Below are 24,210 nucleotides of genomic sequence, written 5' to 3' on the forward strand. Positions count from 1 at the left end.
GTGTTTTTTGTTTAATATATACATATATGTGTATATATTAGTCAAAATAGAAAGCTAAGAACATAGAGAACTCATGATTTTTTTACATTTTAAACAGGGACATTAAATACCAGTGTATAATTATTTTAAGGGTAAAATTTAACAATTTGAAGATAATGATGATCATGCTGTGGCATATATAGACTATTGGAGACAAATTTTAACTTAAGTCTTTTAATACAGGGTGAAATTGGTGAACCAGGACAAAAAGGCAGCAAAGGTGACAAAGGAGAAAATGTGAGTTACTCACTTATTGAGAAAGCTATTTGCATAACACTACCTATTGTTTATCAGATACATTTTTCATAGTACAACTTCACTATCACAGATTATTAGACCAATACTTTGTGGTCTTATATCGCTCTATAATTCTGTGGAATTTTCTGTGATGTCAGGAATACTATGAGGTGTATATGTCATTAATCACAACTTCTCTATAACAAATGGGAATAACATAAATCTGTTCCATAAATTGTAAATTATGACTCAGAATATTTTCTTTTAACAAATCATACAATGAACAAAACAGTCTTAATTCCTCACTTAAATAGCATGTTGATTTTGACTTTTTAACAGTTTACATAAATTTTCAAATTATATATTGTTAGCCCTTATATTCACAGGTTCTACTTCAGTAGATTCAATCAATGCAGATTAAAAGTCTTCAGAAAAGTCTACTTCTGTACTGAACATGTAGAGATCTTTTTCCTTGTCATTATTCCCTAAACAATGCAGTATAACAATGATATACATATCATTGACACTATATTAGATATCGTGTGTGATCTAGAGATAATTAAAAGAAGGATAAGCATAGGATATGTGCTGCTTTATGTAAGAGATGAACTTGTGAGGATGTGACCTGGAACAGTTGCCTGTGAGTGGGCACCAGGGGTGACTATACTTATACACATCCCTGCTCTCATAGATCACACGATAGATGATGACTCTCAGATGTACTTCACTTCAGCACTTTCTTACTAATTTACATTCTTTAAAGAATATCTATGGACATTTAGTTCTTTAATTCTTTATTTCCATTTTCTTTTCATCATTTTTGTGTTCATATGTGTACTTTCCAACAGGATTGTATATTTTGTGGGATATGTCCTTTATTAAGTCTTTCACTTAGTGTAGAAGTTAGTAAATCTGCCTAACAGTTTGATCCTGATAGACTATTGCAGTTCTGTCCTATGGTCCATCTGTAATCTCAATGCCTTAAAGGTTAGAGTTACTGAATACTTTAACATGTGACTTTGGAAAGAGGTTTCATTGCTCTGACTGCATCTCAAACTGAATAGTTCCTAAAATTCTATGTTGTAACTATTTTAAACAAAAAAGAAAATCTAGAATCAAAACAGAAATATCTTGCAGAAAATTGCAATATTTAACTAACAATAGGTTTGTAATTTATGTTTTGTTCAGTAAAACCAAAACTTACCAAATATGTGATGACATGGATATTTTATTTATGCTATAAAATGGTGGCAAGAAATTGTGTACAGAAAATCAGTTGCATAAAATTTGGTATAGCTGGCATAGACTGTAAATCCATGGTGTATGTTTGGCATAGTGGGTTAAGATGGCACTTTGGATGCCAACATGCCATACTGGAATTCTTGGGTTCACTACCCACATCAGGCACATGAATCCAGCTTCCTGTCATTATACACTTTAGTATTTGGATCCCTGCTACCCAATATAGAGACCTGGGCTGAGTTCCTAGCTCTGGCCTGGCCCAATCCCAGCTTTTGCACGCATTTGGGAACTGAACCAGTGGGTAGATAATCTCTCTTTCTCTCTCTCTCTCCCCTCTTTACCTTTCAAATAAATATTTTAAAAAATAATTAAATTTATAAACTCATAAACCCTCCTTTAGTAAATGATTGCTTTTAAATTCTGTTTACTTTCTTAAAGGTAAATACTATTAATCTAATTAGAATAAATGTGCACTTGACAGAAACCCAATCTCAACAGTATAATCAAGGATATTTTAAAGTGAAATGGTGAGATGGGGAGAACAAGGAGATGAAAATACAATGAAAGCTACTATAAGCTGTAGCTACTTATAGCATAGGTACTAAGCCACCAGCAATTGTTCTCACCTTCAATTTTATACTCTTAGAACAAATGTCTGTATGGTATAAAAGATAAGTAATGTCTGAGTGTTGTTAGGAAAACAATATTGGCCTAGCAGAAATCATAAGGGGTTCTAAGTCACTGCAGTGGTCCTAGAGCACATATTCAGAACTCTTGTTTTAAAAGCCATCTTCCAGGCCGGCGCCGCGGCTCACTAGGCTAATCCTCTGCCTTGCGGCGCCGGCACACCGGGTTCTAGTCCCGGTCGGGGCGCCGGATTCTGTCCCGGTTGCCCCTCTTCCAGGCCAGCTCTCTGCTGTGGCCAGGGAGTGCAGTGGAGGATGGCCCAGGTCCTTGGGCCCTGCACCCCATGGGAGACCAGGAGAAGCACCTGGCTCCTGCCATTGGATCAGTGCAGTGCGCCGGCTGCAGTGCACCGGCTGCGGCAGCCATTGGAGAGTGAACCAAGGGCAAAAAGGAAGACCTTTCTCTCTCTCTCTCTCTCACTGTCCACTCTGCCTGTCAAAAAAAAAAAAAAAAAAAAAAAAAAAGCCATCTTCCCCATCAAATAAGTTGTAATGAAGAATAATTCAATCCAATGACTTTTTTTGTTGTTTATTTTTTTAAAAATAATTTTATTTATTTACTTGAAAGAGTTACACAAAGAGAAAAGAAGAGGCAGAGAGAGAGAGAGAGGTCTTCCACCCGCTGGTTCACTACCCAAATGGCCACAACTGCCGAAGCTGAGCCAGTGCGGAACAAGGAGCCAGGAGCTTCTTCCTGGTCTCCCACGCAGGTGCAGGGGCCCAAGGACCTGGGCCATCTTCTACTGCTTTCCCAGGCCATAGCAGAGAGCTGGATCTGAAGAGGAGCTGCTGGGACTCAAATCGACACCCATATGGGATGGTGGCATTGCAGGCTGTGGCTTTACCGGCTATGCCACAGTAGCAACCCCTTGTTGTTTATTTAGTGCCAAAATTTTATAGAGCTTGACCAGCTAATAATATAATAAAACAGGGCAGTTAAGAAATATCTATGTTGGTAAAACTCATAATGCATTCTGAAATGTATTGTTGAAAATAAGGAGCTCTAGTGTACTTTATATATAACACCATATTTACATACATATGCACAAAAATTCTAAATTTTCATACCACTACTTTCTATATGTTTAGAATTATCAGAATCTCGATTTCATTTAGAAGACAGTAAAAAGGAAAATTTTATGTGATACTTCTGATTCACAGGTCTCATTAAAGAATTCTGATATTTTGAAAATTTTCAAAATACGAATCTTTAAGTTGGTTTATATTAGCATAGAAATCCATTTTTAAATATTTACAACATTACACGTGGGAGTGCTTAAAACACATTTGAATTTAAAATTGATTTCAAATAAGAACGTCTGAGACTCAATGAGAAAATAAGTAACTATTGACTGCATTAAATGCAAAAGAATTTCTAAGTAATGCTTCTTTTTATTCCCTAAAGGGACAGAGATGTTTTAAAAATCTTGATCAGACAAATGTTTTGTTTTATGTAGCTGAGGCTTTTGTGGCATCAGTTTCAAAATTACTGATATTTTTTTCTCACTGCAGGGTCCTCCTGGCCCTCCAGGTCTTCAAGGACCAGTTGGTGCCCCTGGAATTGCTGTAAGTATTCCATTTTGTTTAGTAAATGTAAATTGTTCCAGCTTCCTGATTAAATTTATGGACTGTCACATAACCAGTCAATTTTGTGTGGTAATAAGTTTTCCTTTGTGCTTAACATGGACTCACATCTAAATTATCTAATATAGCTAAGCAAGCTGATTCTTCCATTGCAAACATTGTGACTTCATTTGAAAATAAATAATAACCAGTTGAGAAGTACTTAATGTGTAATAAATTCTGAGCATGATTTTCCCTTATTGGGCAGCTTTTGCTTCATTTAGGATACATGCCCAAATCAAAATCATTCATATTCCAGAAACAAAGCAAGTAAGCAAAACAAATAACATTTTTTAGTTTACTTCTGACTTGGTTATTTTCAAATAGATCACCTTTTATTGAATTAAAAATGGCCAAGTTTTTAGAATGGCTTTTATCGTTAATGGTTTTTACAATTTATGATAGTTTTTCTTGCTCTTCTCTAGGGAGGTGATGGTGAACCAGGTCCCAGAGGACAGCAGGGGATGTTTGGACAAAAAGGTGATGAGGGTGCAAGAGGTTTCCCTGGACCTCCTGGTCCTATAGGTCTTCAGGTAAGATGCTGTCGGCACAGTTTACTCCACGTTTTCCACCTGCTGCCCACGTGAGGTTCTCTGGTAGATGCAAAACATTGTATTTTTCTATATCAAAAATTTAAGTATACTTTTTTAATCATAATGATTGTTTAGCTTATATGTATATCTGAAATTCAGCTGCTTTTTATCAAGTGCTGTTAATTTTTCTGAAGAGAGTATCAGTCCCAGTTCCTGCATCTGTAGGACATTTAGTCCCTGCTAAAGCATAATGCCTCCTTTCTTCCTATTTTGTTTCAAAAATGCAGTTCAGTTCTCTAAGTCTGATACTTAAAAATTAAGTTGCTGGAAGTATGCTTTCATAGCTCTCATGGCAAAAAGAAAGTTCTTCACATAATTAACAAAATTTAAAAGCATTTGGAAAAATAGCAGACTACCACTAGTATGTGTGAAATGATAGCAGGTAAGATAAACAGATTAACTGTAAACAGATCATTCAAAATAACTTACAATTTAAAAATAGTAATTGTATTTTATGAAGTGTATTCAGGAAGGAAATATTAATTGCAGAACACTAGAAGCTAAGAAATTTGTATTGACATTTGTCTTACAGCTGAGCTTTCAGGCAGACCATTACATAGTAGATATCTTCATTTATACTACTTCCTGTAAACTTTGGAAACATCTTTTTTTCCTACTACTTCCTTTGCTATACTGGCCAAGCAATTCAAGATTATAAGCTTTTGTACCTAATGATGTTTGGTACTTTCAATTTTTAGAAATATAAATTAATTCTTATACTTCACTATGCATAAAATTTTGTGAAGATGGATAAAAGTATATGTATGTTGAATATGTATAAACTTCATCTTGATTAAATGACAAAAATACAGATTTTGGTATTAGATAGATTTTTATGTTCATGATTGTACAAATTACATTCAAAATGCAATATGGTAATTTATAATAGAAGTAGCACTGGTAAAACCTCAATGGGTATCTACTAGTAAACATGATGTTCTAATTGTCTTTAATTTTAATGCCAAGATAATTCTTTCAAACCTGAAAAGTGCAAATACTTCACTTTTATATTTATTAGTGTTAACTCTTATACTTGAAAGAAAAGTATAAATGCAATCAGCAGTACAGCATATTGATATGTTTGGGAAGCATGCATATTTGAAAAGAACAGAAAGGCATTAAAAATAGATTGCCGGGCAGATATTTTGCACAGCAATTACTATGCCACTTGGGGTGCTCACAGCACCAAACTGGAGCATCTGGGTTTGAGTCCCTACTACATTTCAGATGCAACTTCCTGCAGAAAGGGCAACCTGTGAGACAACAGGTGATTGAGTCCCTACCACCCACATAGGAGACCAGAGTTTAGTTCCTGGTTGCAGGCTTTTGCCACTGGCCACTGAGGGCATTTGAAGAGTAAACGAAAGGATGGAAGACCTCTCTATTTCTCCCATTCTTTGTTTCTCTCTCTTTCAAATAAATGAATAAAATTAAAAACAATTATATTGCTAATGGATACATTACTAATCATTTTCTGTCTGTTTAGCTGATTGCTCTGAAGCCCCTTGGTTCTCATGTGTAAAGAAGGGGCCTTGTAGTTTACATCTATAAAGTGGTCAATAAAAATTATCATTATTTCCATAAAGTAGGAAATGTGCTCTTGGATGAGAGAATGATTCAAGAAATCAATTCATTAACAAAAATTGATTATATCTTCCCAGAGCTACCTCTTTAAATCAGGAAGCTGAAAAGATGCTAATGTAATTAACATGTTCACAATTGCATCTGCATTATTTAATTGAACCTTCATGGCAGAATAGATATTAGCAATTATAGTAGACATAAATAATAATAATCTAATACACAGGTTAAATGATTGTATTTTTCAAATTGATAGTTAGTATGCATCTGCAAATGAAGGAGATATGTGCTTAATGAGAGTTCTTGATCAAAATTCATTGTTTGATGCATCATTTAAGTGGCAAATGATTTTAAATTGATAGACCTTAAAACAGAACCTCTCCTTGCATAAATTACTCCCTAGGAGAAAGTTAATACCTATAAAAACTGATTACCACTGGAGTGCCATCCAGCCCAGTCAGTTCCTACAACAGAAGAATCTGACTCATTATGTCTCTATTAATTTTATTAATAAAAGCATTTCTTTCTTAATCAACCCAAACTACGATCAAACTTAATTAAAAAGAAATAAATATTTAATTTTTTTTCTGTTGGAAGATTCCTACTGAACTAATAGGAGTAATCATATGCATTAAGAAAAGATGACAGGGGCTAGATCCGGGCTGAGTAACTTCCAGTCCAGTCCCTACTAATGAGCCTGGTAAAGCATATTCAATTATATTTGTCTTTATTCTTTATCATATACTCTATTCATGTTCAGAGTATGTCATATTACAAGTAGTACTGTTCTATCCCATTAGTTCCTACAATCTAATATATTTATCTGTTTTTCCGTAAGATGAAACACATGGAACAATTGAGAATTTTCAGCATCAAAGCTAGTGCTACAAGCACATTTATTACACATAACTTTTTCTGTTCAGTTATTATTGGGAATGGCTTATCTATCATTCATTCAGCAAATACTTTATTGAGATTATAGTTTTTGCTTGCCCCTTTGCTTGTTGAAAGAGATAAAAAAATTAATACATAAAAGGTGACTGCCTCAAAGTAGATCATGCTTATAAGTATTTAAAGAAGTGACATAATTATGTTTCCAAATATGAAATTTAAATATGTACAAAGTATTGTTGTAGTGTGAAAGAGGAAATATAAACAATTCTGAATGGAGCATTAGGAAGATCAATTTGGTGAAGTACATTTTCTCATTAAGATATATCCAGATGGAATTTAAGTATAAACTACACAGTTTGAATTTATACTGCCAGTCAGAACTTCTATAAAATTACAGCTCAATTGGATACACTGAAGTTGATTTAAGAGAATAAAGGAAGTGTAGTTAGCAATTTTTATGCTCTTGTGCATTTTTAAGATTCAAAAGAGGAATTAATATGTCAAAAATTTTATAACCTTGGAAATGTGCTGCTTAGTCCTGCTAAACCACTGTATGAGGGATGAGCAAGGCAGTGGTGCCTTTTCTCTCCACAAAGACACAGGGACACGCTTCTGTGAACATGTCCATGTTTATTCACAAGCATGTACATTATAAAGGGCAGGTAAAAGGGACATCACCAATTCTAGAGAATGCTGACCATAGGGCAGAATGAACAATGGCGCCAATATGCCTAGCCAATCAGCTTGAAGGTCACATAGACAGGATGCTTCCCCAGGTGGGCCTAATGGGCCTGTTTGCATGCGGGCGTAGTTTAACTCATTGGCAGAAGGCGGGGGTGGAGAGAAATGTGTCTGGACTCAGGAAACTGCTGAGATTGCCCACAGAAATGTATTAGAATATTTGTTTTCATAAGAGTTTTGTCAAACTAGTACCTAACTATGAAAACCTCATCAGGATGAATATTATAAAATGCAATATAATTTTACAGAAAATCTATACCATGACAATTAGCTATACTAGTTATGAAAGAATAAGTCACATATTCATTAGTTCACACACAAAATCTTGTATTCAGTCATTGTAACTAAAAAAGTATGAAATTATGCAAACCATACATTACATGAGTAGGTATTAAGATTTTATAATATACACATAGGCAATTATTGCATTATGAGTATTTTAGTACATGCACATTTTAACCACAATTTTATTGTAATTAACTTTATATTTAATTTTTTATTTTGGATTATCATTTGAACAAATATATCTTTTCAAAGCCATGAATGACTTTTATTGTTTTTCTACTTTATTTTCCTAGGGTCTGCCAGGGCCACCTGGTGAAAAAGGTGAAAATGGAGATGTGGGTCCCATGGTAAGTTATTAATTTTCTTCTGCTTAATGGATGCTGTTCATTTCCACCCTATTCATTTGCTTCTTTAAGTTTATTAATATTAACGAAATAATCCTAAAGGTTAGGACACTTTTCTTCACCTATCCCCATCAGCAATCATTAAATATTTATATTCACTCTAATATATTTTCAACTTTTCTCTTTCTATAAGTTCTGAATTAGTGTTACACTACATGTCTATCATTTATTAAGCTATATATTTTATAGTTTTCATTTCTATGTATATACAAAGAACTTCGAAAAATTCCTGGAAAAAATAATTGTCTGAATTCTGTGTTCTCATGGATTTTTTATGGTACCTACATAACTTAATGAGTATATAATCAGCTGCCTGGTTTTAGTAGTTTCTTAGTCTTTAGCATTGGAACTGGACCTTGATGTGGAACAAAGAGAGAACAGATACACTTACAGTTTGAAGCACATTCTTAATTTAGTAAAGAACACTGGCACAATTACAATGTTAGTATTTTTAATTATTTGTGTGAATTGATTTTGGCGTTCTACTCTATGACTTCCAACAAAAATTTTAAATATATCTGTTGGTTTATATAGCATTTCTTTGATAAAGGAAAAATTGTTCAAAGTGACTGGAATCTACAAAGAAATAGGATGAATATATTTCTTGATGTCTCTTTTCCTTCAACACCACCCCCAGTTTTACCTCCTTCAGAATTTTACTTTGAGATTATATAGTTGCATGTTAAGTTTTATTCTCCTTAAAGACCACACTCAAATCTATTATATCCTTTAAAGAAATTGTTATAATCATCAATATAACTAAATACGAGGGATGCATAGTAAACATATCTGATTCACAGAACTGATTAATATTTCCAAGCAGCATCAGATATCTAGCAAGAGCCTTACTAGATACAGTTGCTATGGTTTCTGAATCATTGATACATTCTTTGTGACCTTATCGTTGTGCTAGAAAAACTTTTCAACCAAAGCATTAGAATAAACTCTAACCTTTAAAAAGTACTAATGTTCTAGTATTTACCAAAGACTGTTTTAATCCTAACCTTGAAGTAGATTGTTTTGGTCACCCATATTTTAAACAAAGTACCCTGAGTTAATTTTAATGCACAACCAGGAGAGAGAATATCTATTTTGGAATAAAAACACATAGTTACTCCCAATTCCAGCATACAGAACATAGGAATTTACACACACACACACACACACCCCAAAATGCAAGTAAACAAAAAATAAAAGTGCTTTTATTGGGTGAAGTGATTATATAGTCAAACACCATTTATTATTCTTACTTTATGTTATACTGGCACATTCTAGCATAAAATAATGCTAGTCAGGTTGTAGATACATTGTAGCAAACAATAGCAGTTGTCTTTCTTGGCCTTTTTCTTAATAATTTTTTTTCTGGTCATAATTCCCCTGTAGTTATATGTAAATAATCATTTGCCAACATATGTTGTATCGAACAAGCAACACTTATAATCCTGATTCGTTTCATTGACTGTAATTTCATAAGATTACAATTATTTTAGTTTCCTTAATCACAAAATGAAATATCTAAAATGTATTGGAATTTGGTCCTTATTAACCTTATTGTTCATCTTTTCTAGGGTCCACCTGGTCCTCCAGGCCCAAGAGGCCCTCAAGGTCCCAATGGAGCTGATGTAAGAACTTGACACATATGTTCATTAATTTGAAGATATTTAGGTGTTGATATTATTTCATGGCAGATGTTTTCTGAGACACAATAAGGAGATAATCACACTATTGCTAATGTTAAGTGGAAGAGCGCTCAAAGATTATGTATTCAGTACACTCCACTATATGGGAAAAGAACCAGTCTTTTTAGGGAACAAATCACCACAAATATAAAATAGGTCCATAGTTTATATTCAAGGTATATTTACTGATGAGTTTGAAATATTAGTATTATGATTGTATTATAATTAAACACATTGCTGGGATAAACATACTTATGTTCTACAAGTTATAAATGTTCAATAAATAGTTGCTGAATTCTTTTAAATTTAACCTTTTCTCTGACAATGGGATGAGGAGATGGCTTGTAATTAGCTTTCACTATATTTGTCTAGGTTTTTGCTCTAAACATTATTTATGTATGCATCTACCATTAGTGATTTTTTTCTGAAAGCATTACACTTTTTATTTTCAATCTATTAATGTATTAGCTGTACAAGGTGTCTTCAGAAAGTTCATGGAAATAGATAGTATGAAGAAACTATGCTTTCAGAATTTTTTGTACACACAATAAATATTTTTTCCTGAACTTTTGGAAGTACCTCCTTATGTGCAAGATAACTGCATCTCTTACTATCTAGCCTTTGTCCTTTCAGATGTGTTAATAGAATTTTCACCAAACCTATTAATTATTCCAATATTCTAGTGTATTAAATCATAATAAAACATTTAACTTGTTGATACTGTATTTGTCAGCTATATGCACTTAACATATACCTGAGAAAAGTAACATAAGAAAGGAAATAGGTTTATTTTGGCTCACAATTTTTGGAGGTTCACAATCCAAATTCAGGCACATCCCATTTGTTCAACTGTCTGGTGAGGCCCAAGGATAGCAATGGTAGCATGGGTGGAGGAAAGTCAAATTGTGACCTGAAATCAGAGAGAGAAGCTGGACTCCACCCAGCTTTTACAATGCTCTCTGACTCACTATCCACCAGGGAGCACCCACAGTGCTGTAAGGACCTCCTCCTAGGCCCATCTCCTAGATACCATAATTGAAGTAGGTTTCTACTCTTATTACCATCAATTTATGACTGTAAGTTTGGGAGCTATATCCTATTTAAACCATAACAATTACCAATATTGGATTTATAACCTTCAATGATATCTCTTCTGACTTCATCTTTTCCTGATGAAGTACCTGATGCTTTCTTTCCTCATTCTTCTTTCTTTTCATTGTTGATCTTTGGTGCTTGCTTTTAAACCTGGCAGGCATTACTTAAAAGAGGGACTTTTAGCATGTGTTATGTGATTCTTTTTTCTTTTCTTTCATGTTAATGTGAAATTAATATAAACAGAGCAGGTTCAATGGAGTTCATAGATACAGTGCTATGTATATAATGGTATTCTCTTCCTTCCTTCCTCCATCTCTCTTCTCTCTCTCTCCTCCCTCCCTTCCTTTCCTCCTTCCTTCCTTCCTCCCTCCCTTCCTTCCTTCCTTCCTTCCTTCCTTCCTTCCTTCCTTCCTTCTCTTCCTTCCTTCCTTCTTTTCCTTCTCTTTCTTCCTTGATCATTAACCAGAGTTCTAGTTCTTATTCACTACAAAATCATCCTTTAAAATACCTAACTATTCCATGGAAGAGATTGGAATTATGTTCCTGGTACAAACTTGAAAAGCCAGAGCTGGAAGTCCCTTGTAATATCATAGGAATTCTGATGAATTTGAAAATCAATGGAATATATTAAATTATTTGCTCTTTGGGCCGGCGCCGCGGCTCACTAGGCTAATCCTCCGCCTAGCGGCGCCGGCACACCGGGTTCTAGTCCCGGTCGGGGCGCCGGATTCTGTCCCCGTTGCCCCTCTTCCAGGCCAGCTCTCTGCTGTGGCCAGGGAGTGCAGTGGAGGATGGCCCAGGTGCTTGGGCCCTGCACCCCATGGGAGACCAGGAAAAGCACCTGGCTCCTGGCTCCTGCCATCGGATCAGCGCGGTGCGCCGGCCGCAGCGCGCCGGCCGCGGCGGCCACTGGAGGGTGAACCAACGGCAAAAGGAAGACCTTTCTCTCTGTCTCTCTCTCTCACTGTCCACTCTGCCTGTCAAAAAAAAAAAAACAAAACAAAACAAAATTATTTGCTCTTTACTAAATTTGACAGCTTAATACGGCCGGCGCCGTGGCTCACTAGGCTAATCCTCCGCCTTGCGGTGCCGGCACACCGGGTTCTAGTCCCGGTTGGGGCACCGGATTCTGTCCCAGTTGCCCCTCTTCCAGGCCAGCTCTCTGCTGTGGCCAGGGAGTGCAGTGGAGGATGGCCCAGGTGCTTGGGCCCTGCACCCCATGGGAGACCAGGAAAAGCACCTGGCTCCTGGCTCCTGCCATCGGGTCAGCGCGGTGCGCTGGCCGCAGTGCGCCGGCCGCAGTGCGCCGGCCGCAGCGCGCCGGCCGCGGCGGCCATTGGAGGGTGAACCAACGGCAAAGGAAGACCTTTCTCTCTGTCTCTCTCTCTCACTGTCCACTCTGCCTGTCAAAAAAAAAAATAAATAAATAAAAAAAAGACAGCTTAATACAAGACTTCATTTTGTCCAATCTTCAAAATGACTCAGAATGCTTTGACAGATATTTCTTTGTCTTTGAGAACAATTATCTACCTGTTTGTGAATTATTTCTCTGCAAGAATAAGGATAATGCTATTCCTTTTTCTCCATTTTAGGGCCCACAAGGACCCCCAGGATCTATTGGCTCTGTTGGTGGTGTAGGAGAAAAGGTAAGGAGCTTAGTGATACACAGTTTGAAACAGCAGCGATTAAGTACATTTGATAATGCTAGACAATATTTTAAGTGTTTCTAACAATGTGTAAGCACTTTACATATATTTATAAGATTTATGTATCATCTATTCTAGTAATTATGGAAATTAAAGATAAATGACTGAGTTATCATGCTTTTGATTGCCAGGTATTACAGTAATGCAGTTACTTCCTGATGGTGGTATTGTTATCTACATTTGTAGGTTTTGAAAGCTAAGGCTTAGAAAATTTCAGTAATGTCATAAAGGTGTTTTCATCAGAAAATGACTAAGCTTACATACAATGAGAGCCATGGTTATCTAACGAGGATAGTGTCTCTAAATAATATGAAGCATAAAAATAGAAGACATTCGTTGAAGTAACTGACTCAAAAGAAGAAAAGGAATCCTTTAAATCACAAAGAAATTGATCGTTTGTCATTTTTGAATTCTATTTTCATTATTAATACTATGGTCTGTCTTTGGCACTTCTCAAAATAGTTGGCATGTGCCCTAACATCTGGGCTCAGAATAGCTTCCTTTTCTTGCAAATATGATTTTATTAAAAAAACCTGCCTTAACTATTATGAAAGTATTAGTGATGCACTTGATTTCCTATTTATACATTTGTGTTTTGGTGTTTGTAAAATTTTCTAGAAAATCTCTTGATATTTACTTAACTTAAATATAATTATTTTTGAAGAAAGAATTAAATATAAAATATTATATAGTGAAAAGATGGAAATTTTCTTGAATTCTAGTTATTAAAGTATTGCCAGTGATGCAGACTTATTCTAACCTTAAAAATGATCCTGTTCCTGGTCTTAAGTCTTTTTAGCATATTCTAGCAAGCACTTAAATGTGTTTATTTTGTTTGAAGGATTTACCCCTTGTGAAGATAATTAATAATATAGAATATATTATTAGGATGTTTACTTCTGCTCAGCACCCATGTTCTGTTTGTGTTATGGTCAATCATCTATGATTAACTATTCACAATAGCTTATTAATTACTAAATTAGAATGATTTAAAAGTCATTCTTTAATTCTTTCTGCATAAACACTGTAGTTTCTTAGATTGGCTATCTCTTTTCTATATGTTTAATTTTTACAGATTGTTTATGTGAAAGGCAGAATGACAAAGTTAGGGGGAAGAGACAGAGCGATAAAGGGAAAGTGAGAGACGAAATCTTTTGTTTGTTGATTTATTCCCCAAATACCCTCTGCAGCTAGGATTGGGCCAATTCAAAGCCAAGAGACTGGGACTCCCTCTGGGTCACCTACACAGATTGCAGGGACTCAAGCAGTTTAGCCATCATCTATCTGCTGTCTCCAACTCATATTAGTATGTAGCCAGGACTCAATGAGGCACTGTGATCTGGGCAACACTAACAGTGACTTAACCAACTGTACCATAATGCTCACCCATATATGTTTGTAGATTTAAAGTTGTTTGTTGAAACTAAGTGATGGGGGTGAAATTGAGAAAACATTTCATTGCATTCTTTTGGCCTAGGAAGAATAGCGTTAAGAGAACACTGGTCTCTAAGGGTCTGGGCATATTAGATAACATGGGTCTGAAACATTTTCCTCTTCTCTTTGCATCATCTTCTTTTGGCTATAATGGTAACTAGATAATTATGACAACTATTCTATAGTTTTGATTTCACCAATATCACACGTCCTGTAGAATTTACTGGCTCTTTCAGCTTCTCTTACTGGATTCTTAAAAGAGTCTTTGAGGCAGAAGGAACAAATCTAAGTACATAGTTGCCTTTTCCTTCTGTGTTACTTTTGGATGTAGACATGAATCCCAGCTGCTTGGATTTTGGGAGAACTATTCAACCCTATTACCATTATTTCAAAGCATATGTAGCAATATTTTCCCAAGTTTGAATCTTAGGAGAATGATTCAGTCAGATTGGTGACGTAACTCTTATGTAAGATGTACCTGAATTGAAATTTGCTAAAATAAAAAAAATAGGGTTTTAATTTTACTTCTTTCCTTTTTGAAACTTTGTGACAGATAGCAGGATATAAAAATAATGTCTAACCTTACTCTTTTATTTAAAATTTGGGCTAAGAATTACAAATTTCTGGCATCATCTTTTTTTTAACTTTTATTTAATAAATATAAATTTCCAAAGTACAGCTTTTGGTATAGCGGCTTTTCCCCCCCATAACTTCTCTCCCACCCGCAACCCTCCCATCTCCCGCTCCTTCTCCCATCCCATTCACATCAAGATTCATTTTCAATTATCTTTATATACAGAAGATCAGTTTAGTATATATTAAGTAAAGATTTCAACAGTTTACACCCACACAGAAACACAAAGTGTAAAATACTGTTTCAGTACTGGTTATATCATTGATTCACATAGTACAACACATTAAGGACAGAGATCCTACATGGGGAGTAAGTGCACAATGACTCCTGTTGTTGATTTAACAATTGACACTCTTGTTTATGGCGTCAGTAATCACCCTAGGCTCTTGTCAGGAGTTTCCAAGGCTATGGACGCCTCGAGTTTGCCAACTCTGATGTTAGACAAGGTCATAGTCAAAGTGGAAGTTCTCTCCTCCCTTCAGAGAAAGTTACCTCCTTCTTTGATGACCCGTTCTTTCTATTGGGATCTCACTCACAGAGATCTTTCATGTAGGTTTTTTTGTTTGTTTGTTTGTTTGCCATAGTGTCTTGGCTTTCCATGCCTGAAATACTCTAATGGGCTTTTTAGCCCAATCCGAGTGCCTTAAGGGCTGATTCTGAGGCCAGAGTGCTGTTTAGGACATCTGCCAATCTATGAGTCTCTGGCATCATTTTAATGCTGGATGAATGCATCTTTATTTCTACATTGGAAAATGTGTCGCCACTAATAGTGAAACAAATGAACAAACAAAAGCCCAAAAGCCAATATATTTTATTCATGATGCATTTCATTTAATTATATTTAATCTGTTTTTCATGTAAAGCATATTTATTATAGGTGGTTTTTGTACTTCAGTCAGTTCCTTAAATCTAGGAAATGCCTCAAGATATTTCCTTAAGATATATTTATACCTTAAGGTATATTTTATAACTCTGATAACATAGACTAATATTTTCCCTTTATTTTCCTTTACCTTAACTAATTTATTTTAGACTTGTGTCAAATGGTTATAGCATAAGTAATGACAACTTAATAATCTGATTCTTTTTTCATATTCTAAATCAGTGTCATAAAATCTATATCAAATATTATTAGAATGAGTACTATATAGCTTTGTTGTTGCTATAAACAAATTTAATTTATATAATATAGTCTTGTTACAATATCTAATTTATTTGTAATACTATACATCTGCTTTTAAAATAATTGAAATGAAGCATTTTTTTAAAAAAAGATTTGTTTATTTATTTTGAAAGTTAGTGTTTAGAAAAAGAGGGAGAGACAGAAAGAGAAATCTTATATCCACTGGTTCACTCCTCAGGTGACTGCAAAGGCCATTGCTGAGCTATGCCTAAGCCAGGAGTCTGAAGCTTTAACCTGGTCTCCCATGTGGGTGACAGGGGCCCAAATACTTGGGCTGTCTTCGCTGAATCAGAAGTGGAACGGACAGGACAGCCAGGACATGCCCATATGGCCTTCCTGCATCATAGGCAGCAACTTTATCTGCTATTCCACAATTCTGGCCCTGGGATTAGGCATTTTTAGATAATGTTAATTTCATCTTAAGTAATTGATGTATATTTTGCACATACATGATTCTAATATGCAAATAATTTTCACATATATATGTTGGGCAATGAATATTATTATATCATAACTAAAATTAAGAATTTTTATAGTAAAAATCCTATCCTTATATTTCTAGTTATTTAAACCCATCTCTTCGTATCATTTTCCCACTTAAAAATGGAAATAATTGTTGCAGAATCTCTATAAGTTAAAGTTTCTAGTTCACAAATGTGAAACAATATTGACAAAATACATAAGGGGAGACTAAAGAAATTATATCTATTTCTCCTCAAATTCTGTCTGTGATAATGCCCTGAGATATTCAATATGGTTCATTAGAAAATATTCTGTACATGTGCTCAATGTTTCCTGTATTTATAAATAAATATTGCAGTTACTCCTTATATAAAGTGTTTAATATGAATATTTTGTAATTTATTTGAATGCCGAGTTACTTTCACTTCAAATTTGTGAATAATAACTCATTAAAATGTTAGTCTATCATTCCATAATCCTAAAATAGCTGAGTGATTCCTTTCTTTATAAATATTGTAAATGCCATATTTTAGGAAATATTTGTCATATATAGCAATACTGGTAATAGTCCTAGAAAGTAGCTGATATCTTCTATCATTATGCTGGTAATTCAGGAAGTAACAGTATGTGCATATTCTTAAAGAGTAAAAATATTAAATACACAAAATAGTCTCCACTCTGTAATTATTTTTCTATTTATGAGATAAATTTTAAATCAATTTAAAAGTAATGAGTTTGTACCAGAAATGTTGGAAATAGCAGGAATAAATTTTTTTAAAAATTAGGCCTCACTTTTTTTTCATTTTAGAACAATTCCATTTGAGAATTGCTAAGAACCACTGATTGTGAGTGGAAAAACTGTGCATGAATGTACTATACTACTTTAGTTAAATTATTACTTGAATAAGATTATATTCTTACTCATTTCTGAGTGTGAGACATTAGTGACAGACTTTCCTAGCTAATGTCTACTAGTCTAGAAGATGCATTTGTTAGTCTACCAAACAAAAAATAGCCTTCAGTATCTACACAAAAAATTGTAATGGTATCTAATTTATACAATATATGTGCTCAAACGGATCATTTTTAATTTAGTACTCAAGTGCTCTCATAATTAGTCTGTCGTCTCTATTTTCTTTAAATGTTTCCTAAACATATTCTATAGGCTTATTGACATACCAAATTATTTGCTGATTTGTTATATTACCAAGTGAATTCGTATTTTAATGAAAACAATTTGCAGTTGTTTAATTAAATTTGATTATAATGTGCATATTATGCTGCACAAACACATAATTTGTTAGGTGGTGTGCAAATGTCTGTTAAAATGATTCATTGGTCATTTGGGGAAATGTACAAGCTATTAATTTACCTATGGGAACTGTCTCATCAAACCTGTTTCTGTCTCCTCAGAGATAAAAGTATTGAGGTGATGATACAAAAGTGCCTTTTCCTTATTAAAGTTTTTCAAACAATATAATTTAAGGGTTCCTCTAGAATAGTATGGTCTTTTATAAACACAAAGCATCATGTCTATGTGCTAGTCCTCACTTGATTTTTTTTTTTTTTAAGGGTGAACCTGGAGAAGCTGGGAACCCAGGGCCTCCTGGGGAAGCAGGCTCAGGCGTAAGTGCTAGCTTATCAATGTCAGATGTTATTGATGTAGACTGATTTTGCAGCACTGTAAACATATAATTTAACTCTTAGCTGTAATCAGCTTTATTTTCCTTCTTTAACTCATTAAAAATAATTATCATTGCAGGACATCATTTTTAATAACTTTTTTGATTTGCTTAAAAATTAAAAAAAACACCTGATCTCATTTGCATAAGTGAGAGCATTAAAACTACGAGCAATTTGCTGTTTAAGGGCAGTCCACCAATGAGAATATAAACAAAAATCCCTGCCATCTCAAATCAGCCTTTATGAATTGTATGATTATATTGAACTGGATTATTCTAACATAGACTAGTTAAAACTGGACTGAATTTTCTGTGCTTTTCCTTACGTTGTGTAGGGCCCCAAAGGAGAAAGAGGAGAGAAGGGAGAAGCTGGTCCGCCTGGTGCTGCGGGACCTCCTGGTGCTAAGGGGCCTCCAGGTGATGATGGTCCCAAGGGTAATCCGGTGAGTGATTTGGTGCCCTCTAAAATGTCTTTCAGGTCAAAATCACCTTTGAGATTTTGTGGAAAGAGGAGAAATCACACTCTTGTTCATAGTTGAAGAAAGTAACTCTTCATGATGTCAGATATTTGTAAACATTTTCAGTTGATTTCATTGTTTAGAAAATTTCTGGAGAAATATTTTCACTAAGCGTTCCCATACTTTAACCTCTTAAACTTCAGAATACATACTTTTATAAGAATTCATGTTTCATATGCTTCTTTTCCTTTAAACTCATGCTTCTAGGGTCCCGTTGGTTTTCCTGGAGATCCTGGTCCTCCTGGGGAGCCTGGACCTGCAGTAAGTGTCGCGAAACAGTGAAGGAATTATTTCAGTCGGGATGCTCCCGTATCACTATTGCCAACAAGAAAAAAGAAAACCGAAACAGTAACCACAGCTACGTTGTAAAAATCAAAGCTATAGTTGGGGATCTACATTGCATTGACTACCCTCTTCATTTGGATTAATTTTCCAGATTTTGTTGAGTTGTTCAAAATGTCTGAGTAGCAAAATAACTGTTTTAAAGTTTTAGGATCTTTGGGTTTCTCTATCCTCTTCTATAATACTAATCCTTTTTCAGATTGCATGATCTGTGTCCATTGTAAAAGAATTCACTCCCCTTATAAGTTAATTACATCTTCTTTCCTGATATCAGGAGCATACTGTACTTTCAGTATGATACAATAGCAGTTTCACAAATCTTTATGGTGAGACTGAGAGGCAACTCATTCCTTCAGAGAAACCAAATGATTATAATTATTGTATTATCCTATGTGACAATAATTTATCTCCTAAACACATGAAGATAGTGTATCATGCATTTTTTTCTATGATAAAAGTGAATTAATAGTGAGGAACATCTTGGTTCATTTTCTGGTACCCATTATAGGGACAAGATGGTGTTGGTGGTGACAAGGGTGAAGACGGAGATCCTGGACAACCGGTAAGCTGGATGCTCATCATTTTTAATCTTTTCATAGTGTCAAACCTTTTAAAGAAATAACTGAAATTATCAGTGTTCCAAGACCACATCTCTGTACATACACAATTTTTTTTTCTGAGAGAATCATCAGAAATATTTGACTTTCAGTTTAAAAACCCATTGTGCCTGAGGGAAATTGACATTTTGAGATGTGACTATTGTTTACATCTCTTGTCTGATCTTTTGAGGGTCAGTGGTTTTTCTACTTACTACCTATTTTAATTCTGTGTTTAGTGGAGGTTTAAGCTTTGATTATAAAGAAAATTGATAGTATGTTATTGTGAAAAATAAAAGGCAAATAGGAAAAGAAGGAGTGAGGGGTTATGGGAATGTAGGGTGGGAAGTATTATGCTCTTAAAATTGTATGTAAGAAATGCATGAAGTTTGTTCCCTTTTTATAAATAATAAGTAAAAGAATATTCCTTACTTGATATGAATTAAGAAATGTAACTATTTCAAAAATCTGTGGAAAAATATAATTATAAGATAGTTTTTGGTTCCACATATTCTAAAATCAATATATAATTATTTCATAACATTCATTTTTCCATGAGCTTTTTGAAGACCCCTAAGATATGCACCCTTTGTAATGAAAAATGTAGCCAAAGCATGCCATATAAAAATTTAGTTATTAATCTGTGTTCAATTTAAAAATTAGTTTAAAAACAAAACTAACAGAACAAGGCCAAGTTATTAGCTTGCATTCTTTCAATTATGAACCTAGATGAATTCAGCATAGTTTTTGCCTTTTTTTTGTCCTCTACTTGGGATTGCCTTGACCATAATTATTTATGTAGGGAGGAATTAAGGGAAGATATTTAATTAAACTGCCTAAAACAACTACATCCCTAGCACAATTTTGTCTGCAGAGCTATCCCCAGTGAGTATGTGCAGTGACAGATACGGACTTACTCTATAAGTAAGAGAAAACATGTGGATTATGTCCCGAAAATAATAACAAGTTGGCATGAAAATTCTAGTGTAATACAAGAAGGAATTAGGAGGTAATAGTTTTATGACTTAACAAATTTATGAAATAACATGGCATTATTAACCATATGATTCTATTAATTAGTATAGTTGGATGCATGCCAGATGCCAATTAAAATTACTACAAGGACATAATGTTATATAGAAGGAATTTGATTTGCTTTTATTTTGTTATGAAAATTTAGCATAGAAATTTATTAACTCTAGTTATAGAAATCTACAGGAAGTTTAGATATATATGGAGCTGAGATTTTTCCAAAAAATATATAGATGTAAGGAAATTAGGAAAGAAGGTTGGTTTATGTACAGATTTTAAAAAAATTTTGTAGGCCATGAAATTATACCCACATTCTTAAAGCATGCTTTTCGCATTGTTTAGGGTCCTCCTGGTCCATCTGGTGAGGCTGGCCCACCAGGTCCTCCTGGAAAAAGAGTAAGTGTCTTTCATGCTTTATTTGAAACATCTGCTCATTATCCACCATGTGTGTAAACTTACATAATGTACATAGACTCCAGGAATGTTGAAAAATACCGTAAGTCAAAGAGGATGATTTCTTAGAAGTGTCAAAATATTTATCAAAATAGAATGTACTTTACCTTTTCACTATCACAATAAAAATGAGAATAAAAGCTTTTGCTTATGAATTTTTTCACTACTCTGTACTTTGATTTCATCAAATTTTTAGGAAAAAAATCCTAAATATCAACTCCTGGTGTACATTATCAGCTTAAAGCATATAATTATTTGTTATCAGTTTTCCGACATAATAGCTAATATTGATGCTATTGTTACTAATAACAAATTTCAAAATGCTTATATTCATATTTACTAATATTTAAATCTTGCTAGTAAATATAACGTTTTTCATTTTAATTATAACAATATATAATGCTTAATTTAAGGCTTTCTAATAAGTGTTATCAATAATTATAATAGTAATGAGTCACTCAAACTTCTAGAAAGACCCACATAGAATTGTAGAATTGAGAAAATGTCATGGAAAAGTCAACACATGTTATACGTCTCTTCCACAGTAGTTAGGCAGTGTTGGGTAGTGGAAATCTGTTTGCTTTCTTAGCGATTCACACATGACTTTGAAACTCTACTTTTGCTACTTCATTGATATTTAACTTTAGAACATTAATTTTTGATTCTAATTTTTTTCTTTCAAAACAAGAGTAAATTTTTTTCATTTATTAGAAATAATTAGTTATAATAAAACATTATATGATAGTATATTGGAAACATAATATACACTCAAAAAGTTTTAATTATTTGTTTCTTTAAGAGCATAGAGCAAAACAAGATTACCATAGTTTTAGAAAATTATAAAGAATTAGTAAATTGCTTCTTTAGATTTAATCATCAATTTCAAGTGGATGATGGGAAACACATGATACATACTTCCCTACCACTATTTCCAATTAGACATTATAGTTAATTTTCTTGATTAAAATTAGAAAGAAATCTTGGAAAAAAATTAAAATGTTGAGGAAGTGGGTTTTAATCATAGCTTCCCACATCAGATTCCTGCTTCCTACATCAGGATACTTGGTTTTGATTTCTAGCTCTGACTTCTGATTCCAATTTCCTGCCAGTATAGACCTCAGGAGGTAGCAGAGGTTGAGTCCCTGCCATCCATGAAGACTAAGCTCCTGGCTTCTACCTTGAACACTGACATAGCCTCTGCTATTGTGGGCATTTGGGAAGTGTACCACCAGATGAGAACTCTGTCTTTATCCCTTTCCCTCTCCTTCTTTCTCTCATAAATATAAAAGCAAATTAAAATATTTAAACATTAATGAGATGGATAGCAAATGAGGAATAAAGTATATTTGCAAAGTAAAAATAGAATGTTTATACAAATAGTTTTTCTCTTTGAAGAAAGAGCACAGAAAAGACCCTATATACACATATACACTTCATTTGTCACAACTTTGACATACATCAATTAAGTTTGGATAAATAAATGAAAAATGTGCTAGGTAAATAGATTTTCTATGTGGGAAATCTACTTACCTATACATAAAGCTACTTACCTATACATAAATACCTTATGTATTTCCATTAATAAAATTAATTATTATTATTATTTTTTTTTTTTTTTGGACAGGCAGAGTTAGACAATGAGAGAGAGAGAGAGACAGAGAGAAAGGTTTTCCTTTTTCTGTTGGTTCACCACCCAAATGGCCACCACGGCCAGCGCACTGCGCCGATCCGAAGCCAGGAGCCAGGTGCTTCCTCCTGGTCTCCCATGCTGGTGCAGGGCCCAAGCACTTGGGTCATCCTCCACTGCTTTCCCGGGCCACAGCAGAGATCTGGACTGGAAGAGGAGCAACCGGGACAGAACCTGGCACCGTAACTGGGACTAGAACCCGGGGTGCCGGCGCCACAGGTGGAGGATTAGCCTAGTGATCTTGCCAGCCAATTCTTACTGTTTTATAATCATAATTAAGAAAGGAAAATTTTGGTATCTTTTAGCAGAAATTTTTGATCCTCCAGCCTAATATACGAACTCTACTCATAAAGTCTGATCACATAGGTTTTACCAGAAAGGAAAAGATTGATGTATCAAATATATGACAATAAAATTTTGGTATATTTATCCAAAACTACTAAAGACATTGTAAAGATGCAATTAGGAGTAAATATTTTTTTAAAGTATTTATTTAATTGAGACACAGAGCATGAGCAAGAGAGAGAGAGAAGAGAGAGAGAGAAGGAGAGAAAGAGAGAATCTCCCATCCTTTGGTTTACTTTCTAAATGACTGCAACAGCCAGGGCTAGGCCAGGCTGAACCAGGAGCCAGGAATTTCAAGTGGGTCTCCCACAGGGTTGCAGGTGCCCAAGTACTTGGACCATCTTCCATTGCCTTCCTAGACACATTAGGAGGAAACTGGATTAGAAACACAGCAGCCAGGAATCAAACAGACACTCTGATATGGAATACTGGCATTGCTAGCAATGGTTGAACTATTTGTGCTATAAAGTTGGCCCTGAAGCAAAAAAATATTTCTAACATGAAGAAAATATGCAAAGAATAATATTTCAGAATACCTAAGATTTTATTTATACATTATGAACGAAATAACCCAACAGAAAAAAAAGCAGCCAAAGATGCGAAAAAGCATTTGATACAAATGCCCCACAATATGTAAGTATATGAAAAGATGGGTGTAGAAATCAGGGAGGGCCGGTGTCATGGCCGGTATGATAGCATATTGGAAACATAATATGTAAATTACTCAGGTAGCTTTCATGAAGCAGAAAAATCAACTGTAGCTCAGCAAGATTGAGCACTATTAAGCAAATTTTCCTCTTCTAAAATATGACATTGTTAAATCTAACGTGAAAGTACTTAACAAAACGTGTTCAATTGTTTCTTACATTAATTTAATTGATTTTTATCTATTTTACACAATAAACTATTTTTTCACCAAAATAAAATGTATTTCAGTGGCATGAATAATTGCTGTAATGTCAACATTCTTGTTAGTAAAACTATGATTTGCTTTGATTTATAATATCAATTAATGCTTTCACACTTTGAAATTAAGT

The 24,210-nt window shown here is 34.4% G+C and overlaps 1 protein-coding gene across 2 annotated transcripts in view; it reads left to right on the forward strand.

Annotated features, from left to right (window-relative positions):
- COL11A1 (collagen type XI alpha 1 chain) overlaps positions 1-24,210 on the forward strand; it is a 209,003-nt gene that overhangs the window by 154,146 nt on the left and 30,647 nt on the right. For both annotated transcript variants that reach the window (XM_017346045.3, XM_008264806.4), the window contains exons 44-54: positions 223-276; positions 3,717-3,770; positions 4,253-4,360; positions 8,215-8,268; positions 9,894-9,947; positions 12,692-12,745; positions 18,091-18,144; positions 18,536-18,643; positions 18,926-18,979; positions 19,569-19,622; positions 21,031-21,084. In XM_017346045.3, the coding sequence (XP_017201534.1) occupies positions 223-276; positions 3,717-3,770; positions 4,253-4,360; positions 8,215-8,268; positions 9,894-9,947; positions 12,692-12,745; positions 18,091-18,144; positions 18,536-18,643; positions 18,926-18,979; positions 19,569-19,622; positions 21,031-21,084 (702 nt within the window). The remainder of the gene's footprint in view (positions 1-222; positions 277-3,716; positions 3,771-4,252; positions 4,361-8,214; positions 8,269-9,893; positions 9,948-12,691; positions 12,746-18,090; positions 18,145-18,535; positions 18,644-18,925; positions 18,980-19,568; positions 19,623-21,030; positions 21,085-24,210) is intronic.

This window comes from Oryctolagus cuniculus, chromosome 7 (genome assembly GCF_964237555.1).
Source record: "Oryctolagus cuniculus chromosome 7, mOryCun1.1, whole genome shotgun sequence".
NCBI lineage: Eukaryota > Metazoa > Chordata > Mammalia > Lagomorpha > Leporidae > Oryctolagus > Oryctolagus cuniculus.